The following is a 20,670-nucleotide window of genomic DNA, read 5'->3' as shown; positions in this document are numbered from 1 at the left end:
GCCCGTAGATAACGTTTTTAATTCTAAATTATCCTATGCGTAATAACAAGAATTAACATTAAAATCCTGAAAAACATTAGACGGTACCCTGTAGCGAATACTTTTCTTTAGCTTTTATACAAATTGCGATTATTTAAGACCTATTGATTCTGTGGCAGGCATATCCACAACAGTCTATGAACGCGCATCCGGTACGATCGCTCTGAAGAAATTCCTGTACCTCTCGACTATTGTGGGCAAAACAACCATCCTGTTGGAACCAGACGTTTTCTAATCGAATCTCTGGGATATTAGTAATTTTAATTGAGAAATTAGTATTTTTGTTTATTTTCGATATAAAAATAAACGATGTTGTCTATACGCAAATTTTTAATAGCGCAACTCAAATTTATTGCATTATTTGGCGAGCCATAACATACCTCCTTCGAAAGTTTTGGGTTTACTAAATTCAGTTCCCGTCGCCACTGCACCACAAATTGTACCGGATGCGCGACGTGGATGCGCATTCATAGACATTAAACGTTACAATATATACAGGGTATTGCAAATTCGACCCTCACCATTGGGATCTCGGAAACAAGAGGAGATACGAAGAAGTTTAAATGAGGGCAAAGTTGCGCAATCTAGCGCTTGATCAAATACCATTTTCAAAATTTTAATTTTCAGAGTACTTCCCAAGATATCCGAAAAAGACTAAAAATTGGAGAATCCATTTTTATTTTTATAGCGTTATTTGACAAGGAAGGTTAAATCCGTAAGCACATTTTCGTTGCCACTTTTTCTTAGCTACACGATGACATATTCAGATTTGCTATCCGACGTTTCGTCTTTCGGCTACCATTATCAACTTTATTTTTTCTTATGGGCGCCATATTGGATTTTTCGACAGAAAAATAGTGCGTTTCATTCTGATTTTATTGATATAGAACTTCTTATAATTTCCTTTTTTAAAAACCGAAATATTTAAATAAAAAGAAATATTACATAGTTGACCTTGACTTCATCGAAAGAATTTCTTTTGTTCGCGCTGTATGACAGAATTCCTCAAACGAGATTAGAGCGTGTGCAGATTTCCAATGAAAATGAGCTTCAGAAATGAAGAAAAACGAGATATGTTAAGACTTTATTGCAAATTTGATAGGAACAGTACGAAAACAGCTCAAATTTTGAGTTATATATACAGGGTTATTCACCCAAACCGTTCATTAGAAGTTTACTAGGATCTAAAAGTGATACGAATTTGAAAATTTGGAGTTAAGTTAAGTTCGACATATACTATTTTTTAAAAATATTTTCAACTTGCTGTCACTTCCGGTTTAACCGGAAATAGCTGTAACTTGCTTATTTCAAATGGAACCCCCAGTATATTATTTTATTTTTAGATTCTACGTAATATTTTAGGTACATTTTCTATATAATGTTCTATACTTAGTTCTTACCGTTTTTGAGATATTTGACTTTGAATTAAAAACGTGCCTCTGTAATGACCAATTTTAAAATTGCATATCTCCGCAGTTATTAAAGACATAATCACCATATTTTGCAGAATGTCAATACATAGTATTAGGTTCACACTTTCACTAGTTATATGGCTTAGTATTATACAGGGTGTCCAAAATTCAGCTCCTAACATTTACATTTTTGAAGTTGCAAAAGTCGGTTTTTTTAAATGGGACACCCTATAACTTTAAGCAGTGTCAAGTAGAAAATGTAATTCTCTATCGAACTGTATTAGGGTTACCTATACCTATTCCAACCCATTTTCGAAATAATTAAGTTTATGTGAAACTAGTACTACATATTCATTCTGGTAAATTTTTATTCTTCGCGTAGTTGGCCATGGAAAAGAAATAATGACAGTTATTACTTGCGATGTACGTTTTTGTTTTTCGGTGGCTGTTAGTAGCGAAATTAAAGTGAAACTTTCAATCAAAATGGAAGAATACACAAACGCTGATATTCTCAATTTGTTTTATATTCACGGAGAATGTTACAAAATATTGGAGAGAACTTGCCGTGTATTTCATGAACGACATCTCCATTTGCCGCCAATGAACAAGACAAAATTCAGGAGAATTGAAACTAACTTTGTACAATTCGGGAAAGTCAGCGCTACAAAAAATGTTCCTAAACCATTGTTGAATAAAGATGTACATAATAATAATAAATAAGGTTAATAAACTAATTATTGTAATTAAATTTCAACAATCTTTGACACAAAGAAATTGTATTATAATAAATGTTCAATATGTTGACCGTTCATCTGAAAGCACAGATCAATTCTTCTTTGGACTCCTTCTACAGCTTGTCGGGCTTGATTATTGTCCAATTCGTCAAACGCTGTCCGCACCCTGTTGAGCAAATCTTCGCGGGTATTTACTGGAGAATAATAAACCTTGCTTTTAATATAGCCCCATAAAAAAAAATCTAAGGGTGTTAAGTCAGGCGACCGCGGTGGCCACCTCCAAGGGCCATTGAGTCCATTCCAGTGATCATCAAACATTCGTGACAATTGTAAGTAAACTTCGCGAGAATTGTGTGCAGGAGCCCCATCTAACTGATACCAGCAATTTTGACGATCACCAATAGGAATTTCTTCTACAAATTGAGTAACAGTTTCTCGAAGAATTTCCAAATATTTGTCACTATTTAAATTTTCATTGTAAATACAATACCGAACCTGATCATGGCATAATACACTGAAAACATTAAAACTAAACATGTCTTGGAAATGTACATTGTGTAAAACATGTGGATTTTCTACTGCCCAGAAATGCTGATTCTTTCTATTTGTTATTCCTTCTCTAGAAAACTTCGACTCATCTGTCCAAAGTATTTTTGAAAGAAATTGAGGGTCTTCTTGAATTTTTAGCAGCATAAATTCGCAAAATTCTATTCGCCGAAGATCATCGCCTGCTCTAAAAGCCTGCACGTGTTGGAAAGAGTAAGGGTGCATACGATGTTCTTTCAGAATTCTTTGAATAGACGAAGCTGAAACTCCCAAATCCTTTTCTGCAGATGTTGTTGAACTTTGCGGAAATGTGTTAAAATATGCCAGTGTACTTATTATATTACCCTCGTCATTAGTCACTCGTTTAGGAACATTTTTTGTAGCGCTAACTTTCCCGAATTGTAAAAAGTTAGTTTCAATTCTCCTGAATTTTGTCTTGTTCATTGGCGGCAAATGGGGATGTCGTTCACTAAATTCACGGCAAGTTCTCTCCAAAATTTTGTAACATTCTCCGTGAATATAAAACAAATTGAGAATATCAGCGTTTGTGTATTCTTCCATTTTGATTGAAAGTTTCACTTTAATTTTGCTACTAACAGCCACCGAAAAACAAAAACGTGCAATGCAAGTAATAACTGTCATTATTTCTTTTCCATGGCCAACTACGCGAAGAATAAAAATTTACCAGAGTGAATATGTACTTACTAGTTTCACATAAACTTAATTATTTCGAAAATGGTTTGGAATAGGTATAGGTAACCCTAATACAGTTCGATAGAGAATTACATTTTCTACTTGATACTGCTTAAAGTTATAGGGTGACCCATTTAAAAAAGCCGACTTTTGCAACTTCAAAAAATGTAAATGTCAGGAGCTGAATTTTGGACACCCTGTATAATACTAAGCCATAAAACTAGTGAAAGTGTGAACCTAAGACTATGTATTGACATTCTGCAAAATATGGTGATTATGTCTTTAATAACTGCGGAGATATGCAATTTTAAAATTGGTCATTACAGAGGCACGTTTTTAATTCAAAGTCAAATATCTCAAAAACGGTAAGAACTAAGTATAGAACATTATACAGAAAATGTACCTAAAATATTACGTAAAATCTAAAAATAAAATAATATACTGGGGGTTCCATTTGAAATAAGCAAGTTACAGCTATTTCCGGTTAAACCGGAAGTGACAGCAAGTTGAAAATATTTAAAAAAAATAGTATATGTCGAACTTAACTTAACTCCAAATGTTCAAATTCGTATTACTTTTAGATTCTAGTAAACTTCTAATGAACGGTTTGGGTGAATAACCCTGTATATCTATATATTGATATATATGTCGGAGATTTATTAGTTTTTAAGATGTGTAAAAGTAGCATTAGGATAGACAATAAGATGAAGGGCAGGCTGACAGTGCCATCTGAAGACAAAGCACTGTCGAACGAGGTCACTATTGCCATGGCGCGCTTAAGTGGCCATGTGTGCTAATTATTTGGGTGACACTAAACTATTGGTTCCTTTGTAATAGGGACTAGCAGGTACTTTTCCCATGGTTCTGAAGGACTCACCAGAACTGGGAAAGTTAAGACAAGAAGGACAAAGAATGGGCAGTTAATAGATTGATGGGAAGAAGAGCGGTCGTGAAATAGTGAACTGGTTTGTCTGTCTCTTCTATCTTTATTTTTCTGTTAATAAAAAAAAAGCAATATACAAAATACAAAAAAAAATGGAGAATACTTCTCAAGTTACTCCGACATATACATATATCAATTTTGAGTTATATCCGAAAAGACAACAGCTGCGTAAAACATTTAAAACTTTGGATGAACATTTAGCTGAGTTTGGTGGCTTTGAAAATCTTCTTCCATTCTGCTTCTATACTTCATTTTAGGTTTTTTATTAGAATGGAATTATTATAATGGAATAAAAACATTGATAAAAGCACAATTCTTCAGTTACAAAATGCAATATTTATGTTTCAGTATAATCCCCATTTATACTCATACATTTCTCCCCACAAGTTTTTGCACTTCGTCACTATAGAATTCTGGTCGTCTTTCGCCGATCCAAGTAGTCACAGTTTCCTTCACTTCATCGTCGGTGGTGTAATGGTTACCCTTAAGATACCTCTTGAGATGAGGGAAGAAGTAAAAGTCACACGAAGCCAAATACGGAGAATATGGTGGATGTGGAATAGGCTTAAACTTCAATTTTTCAATGTTGTAGCATAAAATGTGTGAGGTCGTGCATTGTCACGTTGCAGGATTACGGGCATTGTGATCTTTTGGGCGCGACACATTCGTGTTCTAAAGTGTCTTAACATTTCAATATATTGTTTAGAGTTGACAGTTTCCCATGTTTGAGATATTCAGTCACGTAAACATGCTTGGTATCCCAAAACACCGTCAAAAAAAGTTTCTTTGCTGATGGTTGGGTTTTGAATTTTTCGGGCCTTGGTGAAATGTAATGTCTACATTCCAAGTTTTGTCCTGTTTCTTTGGGGTCGTAATGATGTACCCAAGTTTCGTCTTCAGTGACAATATTGAAAAGGAAATACTTTCCTTCATCATGATAACATTGCAAAAGTTGTCGACAACATTTAAGACGGCGCCGTTGCTGTCCCTCTGTCAATTTGTGCGGTACCCACCGAGCACAGATTTTACGGTAATCCAATTGATGGATAATATAGCGTACTCGTTCTTTAGATATTCCTAAACAGATGGCAATTTGTTGTTGAGTTATTCGCCGGTCACCTCGAATCAAATTTTCTACCTGCTTTCAATGCTTGGCGTCTGTTGCAGAAACAGGCCGTCTAACTCGATCCATAATTGTCTCTTTCCCAGCATCACATTAGCGAAATTTCAACACCCACCTATTTACAGTGCTTCTATCAATAGAATCATTGTTTCAAAGCAATTTCACAGAATTACAGAGAAGGATTTTAGCTGTAATTTATCATCAAGCGCAACTCGATAGTACCTTTCATTTCCGTGTGGCGTGCTAGTGTGCAGTACTTATCAACCGAACCTCGTATTTATCTCGAATTTGTGTTTATTCCTGTAATTATGTGATATCATCGTTTAGATATGAATTTCAACCTTGGAAGCACATAATAGTTCGCAGTTATCAGACCCACCATGATTGCCTCTATTTAATTATCAAGAATACAAATTTGAATCTCCGAACAGTTCCTCTAGATAGGACCACGAGCACAAAACGTTTGTCAATAAATCGACTATTTTAATCGCTTTTCTCGTTCTTCCCAATGATTTTCGAAGACGGAGTCATCCGAACTCCAGATCTCAAATTTGACGAAAAATGCGGCGGTATTGGCAAGGTTTTGTTTGACTCTTGCAAGAAATATTACAATAGAATTGCAGTGGTAAGTGCCTGTCGTAACACCATTCAAATTTAATATTTATTGTTTTCCTTTGACTTAAGATCAACACCGTAACTGAAGAATGGGACACGTACTCGGACCTCCTGATCAAATGCATGGGGACCGCCTCGGCCCTCCGAAAACGTGGATTGCAACCCCAAAACATCATTGCGTTGTGCTCGAATAAGGAGAACATAAATGCGAGCATCCCCCTTATCGCAGCTCAGTTTTTGGGGTGCATTTCTTTCAGTGTGGACCCTTGTCACACAGTGGAGGAATGCGCTGAGTTTTTCGAGCAAGTCCCACCGAAAATCGTCTTCACCGCTGGTTAGTGATGATGAAAAGTCGCTATTTTGAAGTATCACTATGTGTTACGCAACTCATTCCAAGGACGTGATATTCAGGGTTCTGAAGCGTCTAGGGGTTGACGTTGAAATAATAGTGTTTGGGGAGTAATTCCAAAAGGAGTTTTTGGAGAACAAAGAACAGTTCCTGCCGATTGATATAAAAGATTTGAACACTACTTCTATGATACATTTTAGTAGTGGAAGCACTGGTACTCCTAAGGCTATATGTCTTAGTCACTATTACCTCCTTGCGTTAGAGTTTTGCCAGGGGTAAATTTTGTTGTGGTGCCACTCTTGAGAGGACACCAAGACTACTTTTAGATTCGGAGCCACAGTGGTGGGGCCAAATGATCACCAACTCAACAACCAGCCGATGGGTTCGGTTTCCCTGAAGTATACCAACTGGTACTGAGCCTCTTCAACTATGGATTTGATAATAAATATTATGGCGGGGGGGGGCGACTTCTGAGGGACCGATTTGATTCTCAAGAATTCTGGAGAAGTACTGACAAATATTGCGTATGTTAACAATAATTTTTAGTCAACAAAACTTACATTCAAATAGGTTACAGACGTCTTTTTGATGCCTCTGCAGTGTGTAGAGCTTTCGGAATCAGTGAAACCTGAAGTCGTGGATATTTCCAGTTTGTTTAGAATTACCACAGGATCTTATATTTTGCATAACGATTTTATATACAAATTAAGGAAGATTATGCCAAGTATGGACCTCTTGGATTTCCAAATATTTTTGGCATGAACCGTCGTTCTTGTAGATGTAAATATTGCTCAATTGTACGGTATAACTGAATGTGGAGAAGTCACATTGTTCAATCCTTATAACTCGAAATCAAAAGATCTGCTGCATCTTAAACCTAATTCTTGTGGAATGCCAGTCGATGGACTATACTACAAGGTCATAGATGTGGAAACTGGAAAGAAATGTGCTCCAAACCAAGAGGGAGAACTTTACCTGAAAGGAAAGAAAATGTTTAGATGCTTCTACAAGTGCTACAACAAAGATGCCTCAATATCTTTTGAAGAAGGCTTCTTCAAGTCGGGAGATTTGGTCTACTTTGACGAAGATTTCTGCTTGCACATTTTGGACAGAATTAAAAATGTTTTAAGGTGAAAAAACACTTTTTTCAAGTCTAGAAAGAACAGAGAAAGTTTAGATGGAACAACCGCTTCGTGTTCCTATATCACGTTGAAAGGATGCTGTTAAGCTATCCAGCAGTGAACAATGCTATAGTGATAGGGATTCCACATAAGAGGGAAGGAGAGAGGATGATGGGAGTCGTGCAGCTAAAGGAAGATGCAAATGTTGTGACGGAAGAAGAGTTGACTAATTACGTGAACCAGAGGGTTGAAGATCATAAAAGGTGAGAAGTTTGAATGTCAGCTCTATAGAGATGAGATAATAATATTATAACTGCTCCCAAGATTGTGTTGTATACATACAGTGTGGAAGAACATATGCGTCCAAAATTCTCGAACACGTCGATTTTTATTTTTTTTGCGGTTTTTTTGATGGTAAATTTATGTATACAGGGTAGTACAAAAATTAGATACGATCACCAACTTTATTTTTTCAAATAGAAACACCTATTTTTTATTTCATTTTTAAATTGTACGCAAAATTCTAAGTTTGTTTCATGTACCACATTCTATACCTAAACCCAACAGCTCTCGAAAAATTTATCATTGAACATATCAAAAAATAAAATTTTTGATTTCTTTTAAAATTTTTTGGCTCTGAAAAGGACCAATTTAATACAAAATAGCATCCCCTCATCACCACGTTAACGTTAGGACTTAATTAAATGATACTTTTCCTGAACGCTGGATTGGGAGACGAGGGGTAATTGAATGGCCGGCACGATCACCTGACCTCACGCCTTTAGATTACTTTTTATGGGGTTATCTTAAGAGTAAGGTATACTTTAATCAACCAGCAACTATCGGAAAGCCTTAACAGAAAGAATCCGTAATGAAATAAAAACAATTACCCCAGCAATACTTAAAAATGCCAAACAGGAGTCCATTTATTGTCTTGCTTACTATCAAGAAATATAGGTGGGATCCAATTTGAACATTTAATTTAATTGTTGCCTGTTTATTTTGTATTAAATCAGTCCTGTTCAGGACCAAAGAAATTTGAAAAGAAATCAAAAGTTTTAGTTTTTGATATGTTCAATCGCAAATTTCTCGAGACCTGTTGCGTTTAGGTATAGGACATGGTGCATGAAACATACTTAGAATTTTGTATAGAATTCAAATATGAAATCAAAAGTAGGTATTTCTATTTGAAAAAATAAAGTTGCTGGTCGTATTTGATTTTTAGCTTACTCTGTATACATGAATTTAATAAAAAAATTTAATAAAAAAAACTGCAAGGGAAAATAAAAATCGACGTGTCCGAGGATTTTGGCCGCATATGTTCGGCTTCTTAGTTATATGGGCTGTTCCATCCAAAAACTATCACTGTATATTAAGTAATGATAAATTCTGCTTAGTCAGTTATCTTCGTCATGAGAGCCTTGTAATTGAGTAAATTAGAAATGTTGCAATTTATAGTCATAATAACAATATCACTTCTCTGTTACTGTAACGGAAACAAGTTGAGTTTTATCTTTATGTTTTAGATTGCGAGAAGGAGTCACTTTTGTTAAGAGTTTTCCGACCACCATCACGGGAAAAGTAAACAGACTCAAATTAAAACAGATGATACTGCAAAATTAAAAAAAATGATTTTTATAGTCACATTTATTTAAAAGCTTTGGTGATGAATTATCGAAACTATAAAAAAAATATATGTTTGTTTTTGAGACGAAAATCGATAGTGTTCTATTGGTCTTCCTCCTATAGTTCCCGAGAATTTTCACATGAACATCGAAATTTTGCTGCCCCGTACGTAACTGGAAAATAATGATAGAGATTATGAGGTAAAATGCAATTGCTCCTTTTCCTGCGACATTTGCAGGGTTGACCACATAACCTCTTGGTAAACAAATATTATAGAAAATTCGACCCGAGGGCTGGAGAACCGTACTAAAAAGAAATGAATAGCTGAGCAAAGCAAAAGGTTTCGGTAAATCCAAAACGACGAAAGGTTTTTGGTGAGTTTGGTGCTTTTGAAATGTTCATCCAAAGTTTTAAATGTTTTATGCAGCTGTTGTCTTTCCGGATATAACTCAAAATACATTTGAGCTGTTTTCGTACTGTTCCTATCAAAGGCCGTGTAAGGTTAAGGGGTCAATTCGGCCCCCACGGGCGATCGATCTGAAATTTTTACCAATTGTCCCTATCACTCAAAGGACTTACCACATAGTTCACGAGATATGGCGTTTTAAAGTTTTCACCCTCAGCCCCGTCCTACCCTTGAATGGTGAGACTTAGGAAGTTGAAATTTTATGTGGTAAGTCTTTTGAGTGATAGGGACAATTGGTAAAAATTTCAGATCGATTGCCTGTGAGGGCCGAATTGACCCCTTAACCTTACACGGCCTTTGCAATAAAGCCTTAACATATCTCGTTTCTCTTCATTTCTGAAGCTCATTTTCATTGGAAATCTGCACACGCTCTAATCTCGTTTGAGGAATTCTGTCATACAGCGCGAACAAAAGAAATTCTTTCGATGAAGTCAAGGTCAACTATGTAATATTTCTTTTTATTTAAATATTTCGGTTTTTAAAAAAGGAAATTATAAGAAGTTCTATATCAATAAAATCAGAATGAAACGCACTATTTTTCTGTCGAAAAATCCAATATGGCGCCCATAAGAAAAAATAAAGTTGATAATGGTAGCCGAAAGACGAAACGTCGGATAGCAAATCTGAATATGTCATCGTGTAGCTAAGAAAAAGTGGCAACGAAAATGTGCTTACGGATTTAACCTTCCTTGTCAAATAACGCTAAAAAAATAAAAATGGATTCTCCAATTTTTAGTCTTTTTCGGATATCTTGGGAAGTACTCTGAAAATTAAAATTTTGAAAATGGTATTTGATCAAGCGCTAGATTGCGCAACTTTGCCCTCATTTAAACTTCTTCGTATCTCCTCTTGTTTCCGAGATCCCAATGGTGAGGGTCGAATTTGCAATACCCTGTATAGATATAGACACTAATGGTCGCCGTAATCTGTATAGATAGTAATCATATTTTTAATTTAATGGGCTATATCGTTACGAAGACCAGATTTGGAAGTTGAAGATTTCCCTAAATCTGGGCAAAAATTTGTGGTGCACATGTACAGAGTGTTTCAAAGTTAACTGTACATATACTACAAGGGGTTAAAGTACTTCATCATGAGTCAACATTACCCATATATCGTGGGCAAATTTTGATTTATTCTCAAGATACAGGGCGTTATTCTTTTTTTTACTCAATAACTTTATAGTCATAACTTTTGATCTATTCGCTATAACTAATTCAAATTTTGTGAATAGTCACGTCTTAATATACACTATGAGATACCATTAACAGAGTTTGCAAATTGCAGGTCCGGACTAGGAAATAGTGTTTTTTTGAGAAATTTTTATGAATTTGAATATCTTGTATATATATTTTTTAAAATTTATATGGAGCCTTCAGTAAAGCTTTAAAAGCTGTCTTTACTACATTAGTTGCATAATTCTCACACATATCAGTTTGTCTCAATAACAAGATATATTTTGAAAAAATTAAAATATTTAATAATTCTTCAAAATAAACACCATTTTTGTATTATAATAACGAAAAATTAAATTAGATAATAACAATTACAATACACTAAAAAAATTATAAGAGCTGTTCAAAATTACTGCTATTTGTTGGCGATCTCATCGATTAATTCTTAAAATACAGTTTACTTTAGTTTTTTAAATAGATATAAGTTTACTACTCAAGAAGGTTTTCTTCTCTCGTTCTTCTCGTTACTAGGTAACATCAGATCTGTAACAATATTATTAATAATCTTGTCTCATGAAAGTTAATCTTGGTTACATCTTTTGATCCAGAGTTTGATATCTTTGATTATCAAATATTTTATTGTGTCATAATGCTTGATTTATTTACAACTTAAGAATATGCTCACATAATTTTTTTATATGGTTTTTGCAACGGTAATGAAGGAGCAGCAGTTCGTGAATATGAAAAAAGTTTTTTCAATCGTAGATTGCCTAATCATCAAACGTTTGGAAATGTATGTAGGATCACAATTGACTTTTGGGATATTTTTGTAGATAAGTGTTACTTTTACGTTTGATATATGTTAGATAGTAAGTATTATCTTTAAGATTGATATACCCCTGAGGTACGACCCTGGTAAGCATTAGTTGGAGCTTGGGAATTTCCCATGCTATGCCTTGTCGGTATTGAAAATACCCGCAATAAATTTGATCGGCATTAGAACTGCCTGTAATATACTTTGTCGGCATTTGAATTGCCCGTGATAGATTCCGTTGGCCCTATAGTTGCAATTCCAATTCCCAGCTAAGACGTCACAGTTTAATGCGGCGGATGGTGCAGATGGCACCCTAACCAGGGTACACCCATGGTTTATCACCACGGGTTTTAGTATTTAACAATTTGCAGGGCATGTACAAGCCCTCTTTTCTTCTGGGTCCGGTTGTCGTTGATAACTCAGAAGTCGCGTCTGCACTCATAAATTTATAAGTTACTTGGTCCTCTGCTTTGTTCACGTTATATTAATAAACGCATATTTACAATCCTTTTTCTAATTTATGATTTTATTATAAGATATAAACACCATCTTATATCTACAGTAGTATCAAACCCGATGCTACATGTATTTAGCTACCTACGAGAATACGGTTGTTTTCATGCAGCTAAAAATAATGAATATGTTGACCATAATGATGAAGTTCATTTAAATGACATAATTGTGACATAACAGTGAAAAAACTTAATTGATATGGCAGAAAACCATCCATAAATAGCTCCAAAAAATTAGTCATACATTTGGCGTAGCTTAAGTTAAGGCTTGCCGTACTTTAAATAAGGCAGGTTAATATCCATTTCATGTGCAGCAAATCCACAGATTTGAATTTGTGAATGAAGTAAATCGAGTAACATTCAGTCCGTGGATCATACAGAGTTAGAGAATTTATTATAGAATTCGCTTTACGGGTGAAGCTTTATTCACCAGGAATGGCATCGTCAATATGAGAAATGATCAAACGTGGGGTTTACACAAACCACATGCAATAAGGCAAATACATTCCCAATACAGCTTTAGTGTGAATGTCTGGTGTGGACCGATAAACAATCACCTAATAGGCTCATATTCTTTTAATGGAACCCTGGTTAACGCAATTTATTTGGAATTTCTACAAGATGCGTTACCCCTTCTTCTTGAAACTATTAATATCCGAGATATGTTGTTCCAATATGATGAAGCGCTACCTTATTCTGTACGAACAATTATAAAATTTTTAAATGTTCATTATGAAGACCCATGGATTGGACGTCATGGCCCGTATACATGGCTTGCTAGATCGCCTGATTTTAATCCATTGGATTATTACTTTTGGGGGCATTTAAAATCTAAGATTTATAAACAAGAGATAAACACAAAAGAAGAGTTTTTCACAGAATAAAACATTTCTCTACGACAATTAGAAATAATCTCAACATTATATGCAAGGCAATAAGGCAACTTTCGCTGAGAGAAAAAAAATGCATACAAGCAAATTTTGTCATTTTGAACCACATGTAACTGTTTTTTTTTGTACTGTAATTGTTATTATCTAATTTAATTTTTCGTTATTACAATACAAAGATGACGTTTATTTTGAACAACTATTAAATATATTTTTTGTTATTGAGCCAAAATGATACGTATGGAAATTATGAAATGAATGTAGTAAAGACATCTTTTAATGCTTTGTTGAATGGGTTGAAAGAAAATAATATACAGGGTATTCAAATTCATAAAAAAGTCTAAAAAGATTATTTCCTAGTTTGGACCTGTAATTTACAAAGTTTGTTATTGGTATTTTATAGTGTATGTTAAGACGGGACTACTCACAAAATTTAAATTAGTTATAGCTAGTAAGCCAAAAGTTACGACTATGAAGTCAGTGAGTAAAAAAAATGCTCTGTATTTTGAGAATTAATCAAGATTTATCTACGATATACTATGTATAGGTAATTCTGAAACACTCTGTATAATTTCCCTCATCCAAGGGAACAATTGGGCAAGTTGACAACAAAGCACTGAAGGGGCAGTATTCCAAGCCCACCCCATAACATAAAGTTTTAAACCTCTATGTCTTGAAATAACAGAGTTGTTCGTACAACCGCATGCATTTTACATGTTGCATCGGGAGTGTCGATGTGACTACATATGAAGATGTGTCAACATAAACGTAGAGGAGCATTCCTGGGAATTCCTGGATGAATAACGATTTTCTGAAAGCATCTCGCTCATCTGCAGATCCAGCTGACGGATATACAGAGTGTTATTTAAATACGTGGCCAATCTTTCAGGGGTGATTTTTTGTATGATTCTAAGATATAAATATAGGTTCGGTAATGCTTCGTTTTTAAGATACAGGTTGTTAAACTTTTTTTTAATCCTTACATATTAAAAAAAAAACTCCTAAATATCAAGAAGACCCAAATTAAATGCCAACATTTCAACAAAATTGGTTAAAGGGTTATTAAGATTTTTTACGAAAAAACGATTTTCTAAAAAAAGTTTGACACCTTGGATTTTAAAAACGAAACATTACCAGACCTATATTTATATAAATTATTTGTCTTAGAATCTCTTAAAGAATCACTTCTTGAAGTTTAGCCACGAACATAAATAACACTCCGTATAAGAAGATGGCTTCATATGATGGAAAGTTAAGAATTAGACACCGCCACCGTAGTGAAAAGTATTAGTACAAATATACTAAGTAGGTGATTCAAAATATTATTTCACTAGTCTGTGTGCTAATTATTACATATAGGATAAACGGTATAGTTATTGGACATCGACAGTTATTGGACAGATTCGATTTATAAATCTGTAATAAGCACAAATATAGTAAACATTGAATATTTTACTAAAAGATGGCGAGATTGTTTACATTTCTGCCAAGAAATAAAGGGGGTTCACCAAGAATGCTTTATAAGAAAAGTTACTATGAGTATAGTATTGGAGTGCATAGTGTGCTGCGTACAAGGTAAGATTTTGATAACAAGTAATAATTTTAAAAGTAACAATTTATTAAATTTCGATCGCAATTTAAACTGTTCTAATACTTCTACAATAATTTAGATCCTTCCAATTTGGTATTTTTTACAAATTTACCCACATATTTTCATCCCAAGAGTTGTGTCACTTTGTCCAACATTTGTATATACAACAGGTAAAACTTTCAGTTATTGGACATGCTGTCCAATCATTGATTTTGAGTTTTGTCATTTGTAGATAATTATTGGACACCGAGTTGGACAGATATTTATTTGAAATAAATAAATCATTGAAAATGTCGAAACGTGCCAAATATAATTTGGTTCAACTTGAGACAACTCTGGAAGAGTTGCAAGAAAAAGGAAGAACCATCAGAGCGGTTTCAACAAAATATAAGGTTCCAAAATCCACGATTCAATTCAAACTCAAAAATCCGCATCGTAAAAGTAGCTATGGGCCTTTGCCTATTTTAACAAATGAAGAAGAATACCGTTTAGTTTTGTGAATTTCGGAATTAAGAAAAAGAGGATTTCCGAGGAAAATTGGAAGATGTTATCTCAAGTGTTAAAAAATTTTTAGAAGCAAATCCTAGACCAAATTCTTTCAAAAATAATCGTCCCGGTATAGGATAGGCTTCTCTTCGTCAAAATCCTCAAATGTTAGATAGGCAAAGCGAAAGCGGCTAGTTCCTGTGTAACGGAATCGAATATAAGAAAGTGGTTCGCCGAAATTAAAGAATACTTCGAAGAGCAAAACTTGACGGATGTACTCAAGTACCCTTCCCGGCTTTATAACGGGGACCAAACGGGATTTCAAATGTGTCCATCTACAGGTCGTGTATTGGCCGAAAAGGGAACAAAAAATGTTTACAACATCGAGAAAAGTTCTTCAAAAGAAAATATTACTGTAATTTTTTCTTTCCCCACTGATGGAAAAACTTGTCCCTCAATGATTGTGTACCCTTACCGAAAATTTCCTGAGAAAATTGCTCGTTCTGTTCCGCTAGAATGGGGTGTTGCAAGAAGCGATAACGGATGGATGACTGCTGAGGTTTTATAAGTACATAGCAAATGTCTTCTATCCATACTTAGTAAAGAACAAAGCGAGGTTCCTCGTGATCTTTTTCGTTGATGGGCATAAGTCTCATACAACTTATGACTTGTGTGTTTTATGCAGTCAATTGCAAATTGTGCTTATAGCTTTATACCCGAATTTAACTAGGATTTTCGAGCCTGCAGATGTCGCAGCTTTTAGTCTATTGAAAGCCATCTGGTGAAAAACTACAAGACAATTCTATTCAGAAAATCCAGGGGAATCAATAAATAAACTTAACATTGCACCTATGTATATTAGCTAACGTCGTTGACAGCATTAAATCTGATACAATCCGAAATGGATTTCGACTATGTGGATTATGCCCCTTTAACCCAATTGCAGTGGATTACATTCGGTATCTTGGATCGAAAAAACAAAATGTAAATAAACAGAACGAAGAAAATGAACAGAGCAAGGAGAGAACGCTAATTTACAATGAATTTGTTGAAGTGGTAGGCCCAGATCTTATTACGAAATTTGAGAGTAATAATTCGTCAAGAAATCAACAACGAAAATTTCAAAAAATTACATTTAATTTGGAAACACTTCCAAAAAGTATTACCCAGTAATTTTGATAATTTTTTGTCAGAATCTCTTGAAAACGGACAAATAAGAAATACGAATGTTGAACTGAATGCAATTACTAATGAGGTAGTTACAGAAGAAGGGTTTAATATCGAACGAATCGAAACAACAACTCCTATTCCATTTTCATCCACACGGTCATTGATAAAAAAAAATCACAATTTTCGGCCTCTAGTTCTGCACTTGTCTCTGATTTAGTGTTAACACCTACAAAACCAGACGTCCCACTTGAGGAAGTATCGAAAACTAATGTAACCATTTCCCCTTTTCTAATGTGGCCAAATTCTCCGAAACGAAAAAATAAACGACAAATTGAGAGAACGCCTTATGCTTTGACATTAGAAAAGTTTCAACAAATGTTTGAATCCAAACAAGCTTTAAAACAGCAAAAGTAAGAGCTGAAATAAAATAGAAAAAGAAAGCGCGTAGAGAAAAAACAACAACAATTAATGGAGAAAACTTAACTACAAAACAGCCAGAAATACAGGTAAAAATGTAGCAAATGCTTGAAGCTAATAAAAAGGAACGGGTCGACTTGCGATACTTGTCAGAGGAATTTTCATCGATCATGTGTTCCTGTGTCATATAGAGAGAACATTTCAGTTGATGAAAATGATTATTTGTGTCATTTATGCTACAAGAAAGCACGTGAAGAAAGTAATGAGACAGATTAAGAAGATTCGGAAGAATTAAACTTGAGGAACTAAATGTCCAATAACTGTACTTTTTGAACATAAAAGTTTAGTGATGTCTAATTTTTTTCTATGTTGTTGTTTTGTGTTTTCGATGACAACATTTGAATACCCATCTGTTTACGATACTTTCATGCATTGGTGGTATCTGTAGTTTAAAAAATAAATTTTTATTAAGTTATTGAATAAAAAAACGTTCCTTAACTGTCCAATAACTATACCGTTTATCCTATTTATATGTAATAAAGTTTGTTAAGTCTCCAAAAGCTTGAGAATTCTCATTTATACCATAATTGAATTCACGTTAAACCTTGATTGTCCAAATTAGGCGATTTTTGTATCAGTAAGATGAACAGAACATTTTTTTCGCTAGCGTTGTTTATTCGTGTATTCGTGATACCAAGATGTTGATTAGACGTGGCCTAATTCTTGATACGTCTAGTTAGCAATGGATTGAATGATTGCGAAGGACCACCCTGAGTTCGCGGTCTTAGAGACACCGTGTTCGTGCAAATGAAGAAAACAAAACCCCTTTTTAACGGTAACTAAGGATTATTGTTCACCAATAATTTCGAGTAATTTAGCAAAGGAGTAACAGCTTTTCGTGACAAGTTAACTAGTGTACAAATTAACCGTGTATAAGAACCGTGAGTAAAGTAATCGCGTACGAGTAACGTGCAAAGTATGGAATTAAGAATCGTCGGAGACGCATCAGAAGAGACCGATTTTCTTCTTGCAACATCTTAAATACTAAAATTAATGGTACATAAGCGTATCAACAAAAACCAGGAGCTCATCATCGGCATTTCTCCTAGATCTGTCCTTGTAGCTTGCCTAACTTTAACAGCATAATTAGGGTTTTATTAGAGGACGATTGAGACGAGAATCAAGAATATGCCTAAATTCTAGTACGCACAAAAGGGCGGCTGTTAGGACTTGCGACGTATTGTTTTTATGGATTATGGTTGGGTTATTTATTAGTTTAAATGTTCAAAGTGAGTTTAAGAAATTGATGTTACGCCCATGGACAACCCCAGCCATTGGGTAATACTGTTGGAATTCCCAGCGCTTAACACCCATCTTCGGCTGAGGGAAGTTATTTTATGATTGGGATTTCCAGCACTATTCTTTGTCGGACTAACATTGCGAATTTAAATTAAAGGTACCGCCAAACGAATACAATGGCTGGGCTCCAATAAAAGCCCAGCGATCGTGCCTCTAAGTGCTACGCTTTAACGCGACAAGGTAGCCTAGAAGCCGCTAATGGGGCCCTATCGGGGGCACGTCTATAGGCGTTACACCTCCGTATCAATACTTAAGGAGGGTGCGAAACTGAAGAAGCTCTCTTTTCTCGCTACTTCATCACGGACTCGTACGCGCTAGATTCTCGTCAACATTCTTTAAATAACGCATTTCTCGATATTGTATAGTTGTTAATGTTACCAATAAACCTTTGTTAAGTTAAGGTTTAGTTTCTTTTATACGCGAAAACAGTGTCTCTGAGACTGCGAACTCAGGGTGGTCCTTCATAATCGATCAATCCAGTCCATGATCTACGTAGTTCACGGTTATCGTATCGAAAAGGGTGAATCGACCCAACCACGTACACGCGCCAAATTTTGGACCAAACAGCGGCGAAAAGGTATTTATTATACAGTTAGTTTTATGTTCGAACAAAATGCGTACCAACATCTGATCATTCGGGCAAAATGGTAAAAAAACGAGTAATGTTCATAGTATTGTGGAATTTGGGGTTATTTGACCATCACGGACGGGGCACCGGGGTCGTCCGGACCAATCTTGCTCCTGCCCTGTCGGCCACACTTACCCTTTCCTCAATAGTACTTGGGGAGTCATCCCCTTTGCCTCTTAGCGAATTCAAGAAAGCTTGTTTACTGCTCCTTGAATTATTATAGACCTTTCTTTTACTGTATACGAATTTATTGATGACAAAATAAAATTATCGCGTATAATTTTTGTTTGCCAAGGGGTACCACCTAAGTTTTTCTAAATGATTCTTTAACGGTATTTCTACAGCTTAACCTAGGAAACTTTGGAAATTAACCGAATTACAAAGAAGAAAATTTTTTCCAGGACACTCTACAACCTAAGACTAATTGTACAATGCCGCTCTTATGCTAGGTAAACTACAACTAATCTGTGTGTCTCTTCTCTGTTGCCGGATATAGCACTAACACTCTCGAACTCACTGTTTTACGGCGTGTCGACTGTGAACTTTTGAAGAATCCGTCATGAGATCAACCAGTTGGGATCAGATACTTCTTTCGGGATTTCTGCTCGACCCTCCGGGAACCACTTCACAGATTCATTTACGAGAGGCACTTAACGAGTAGGAGAACACGTAAACCGGTAGTTGAGATCCAAGGGCGAGGTCCTAAGACGCGGGAGTGCAAGATTGCAAAAGGGCTCTGTCTCATGTTGCAAATTCTTAAATACCCCATCTACTGGAGTACAACCATAGGCGTACTTAGAGCATGGCGTAGTTATTGGTCCAATAACTACTGGTCGCGTTGAAGCGTAATGCTTGGGAGGCACGATTTGGCCTTTTTTGGGTCTTTCGGTAATTGTGATTGCACCCTGGTACTAGTCCCGACGGAGAAGCCGCTGGAAATTCCACCACTTAGCTTATCTATTATCCAAGGATAATGGGTAAAAAAACCCTGTGTTTGGTGGGAGTTACTCTCGAACTAGTAACGCTCATAAGTGTATCACGAGGATGCTAGGCCCGTAGATTACGTTTTTAATTCTAAATTATCCTATGTGTAATTATCTTAAATTAACAAGAATTTACATTAAAATTCTGAAAAATACTAGACGGTATCCTGTAGCGAATATTTTTCTTTAGCTTTTATAAAAATTGCGATTATTTAAAACCTATAGATACTGTGGCAGGCATATCCACAATAATCGGGGTAGCATACGGGTTCCTTACATACTAATCACAGATTTAATTCTAGGCTTATGTAGAATACAATTAATCGAACTAATAGATTAAATCAGTTATCGGATATTCTGTCCTCTACACCAGCCCTAACAGCATATGCATTTAAGGCTCTAACGCGCACTAGAGGAACCTCACTGGAGCCATTGTAGTACTCAATAAATGTATGTTTCTGAACCCACTGGGGAAAAGCATTTATGCTTATTAGGGCTTGTGTAGAGGACAGAATATCCGATAATTGATTTAATCTATTAGTTTGATAAGTTGTATTCTTCATAAGCCCAGAATTAAATCTGTGACTAGTATATAAGGAACCCGTGTGCTACGCCTATGAACATTACTCGTTTTTTTTGCCACTTTGCCCATATGACCAGATGTTGGTATGCATTTCGTTTGAACTTAGACTAACTATGTAATAAAACTTCTCTCCGACCTTTTGTGCGTACTACAATTTAGACATGTTCTCGATTCTGGTCTTAACCGCTTTCCAATAAAACCCAATTATACTGTTAAAGTTAGGCAAGTTACAAGGACAGATCTAGAAGAAGTGCCGATGATAATCTCCTGGTTTCTGGTACGCCTATGTATGCTTACCATTAACTTTAGTATTTAAGATTTTGCAAGAAGAAAATCGGTCTCTTCTGATGCGTCTCCGTCGACTCTTAACTCCGTACTTTGCACGTTACTCATACGCG

At 35.4% G+C, this 20,670-nt stretch overlaps 1 protein-coding gene and 1 long non-coding RNA gene across 2 annotated transcripts; both read left to right on the top strand.

Annotated features, from left to right (window-relative positions):
• The first annotated feature begins 5,987 nt into the window (after window positions 1-5,987).
• Window positions 5,988-9,209, top strand: LOC136417823 (probable 4-coumarate--CoA ligase 3). The gene is made up of 7 exons (XM_066403640.1): window positions 5,988-6,115; window positions 6,175-6,441; window positions 6,569-6,729; window positions 6,781-6,841; window positions 7,466-7,584; window positions 7,632-7,838; window positions 9,102-9,209. The coding sequence occupies exons 1-7, from the start codon at window positions 5,999-6,001 to the stop codon at window positions 9,196-9,198; spliced, it is 1,029 nt and encodes a 342-aa protein (XP_066259737.1). The 5' UTR covers window positions 5,988-5,998; the 3' UTR covers window positions 9,199-9,209.
• On the top strand, window positions 6,919-7,455 carry LOC136417845 (uncharacterized). Its single transcript, XR_010752870.1, has 3 exons — window positions 6,919-6,978; window positions 7,025-7,178; window positions 7,233-7,455. It is a non-coding gene; the product is annotated as an uncharacterized lncRNA (long non-coding RNA).
• Window positions 9,210-20,670: the final 11,461 nt, after the last annotated feature.

Source organism: Euwallacea similis, chromosome 2 (assembly GCF_039881205.1).
Source record: "Euwallacea similis isolate ESF13 chromosome 2, ESF131.1, whole genome shotgun sequence".
Classification (NCBI taxonomy): domain Eukaryota; kingdom Metazoa; phylum Arthropoda; class Insecta; order Coleoptera; family Curculionidae; genus Euwallacea; species Euwallacea similis.
Note: the sequence above shows the minus strand (reverse complement) of the source record. Positions and strands in the feature narration are given on the sequence as shown.

Excerpts from the sequence above, each read along its gene's own strand:
- LOC136417823 (XM_066403640.1), top strand. The coding sequence starts at position 5,999 with ATGATTTTCGAAGACGGAGTCATCCGAACTCCAGATCTCAAATTTGAC. Across the intron at positions 6,842-7,465 it reads ACAACCAGCCGATGGGTTCG|TGCTACAACAAAGATGCCTC; the intron begins GTTTCCCTGAAG and ends TGCTTCTACAAG. Across the intron at positions 7,839-9,101 it reads AGGGTTGAAGATCATAAAAG|ATTGCGAGAAGGAGTCACTT; the intron begins GTGAGAAGTTTG and ends TTTATGTTTTAG.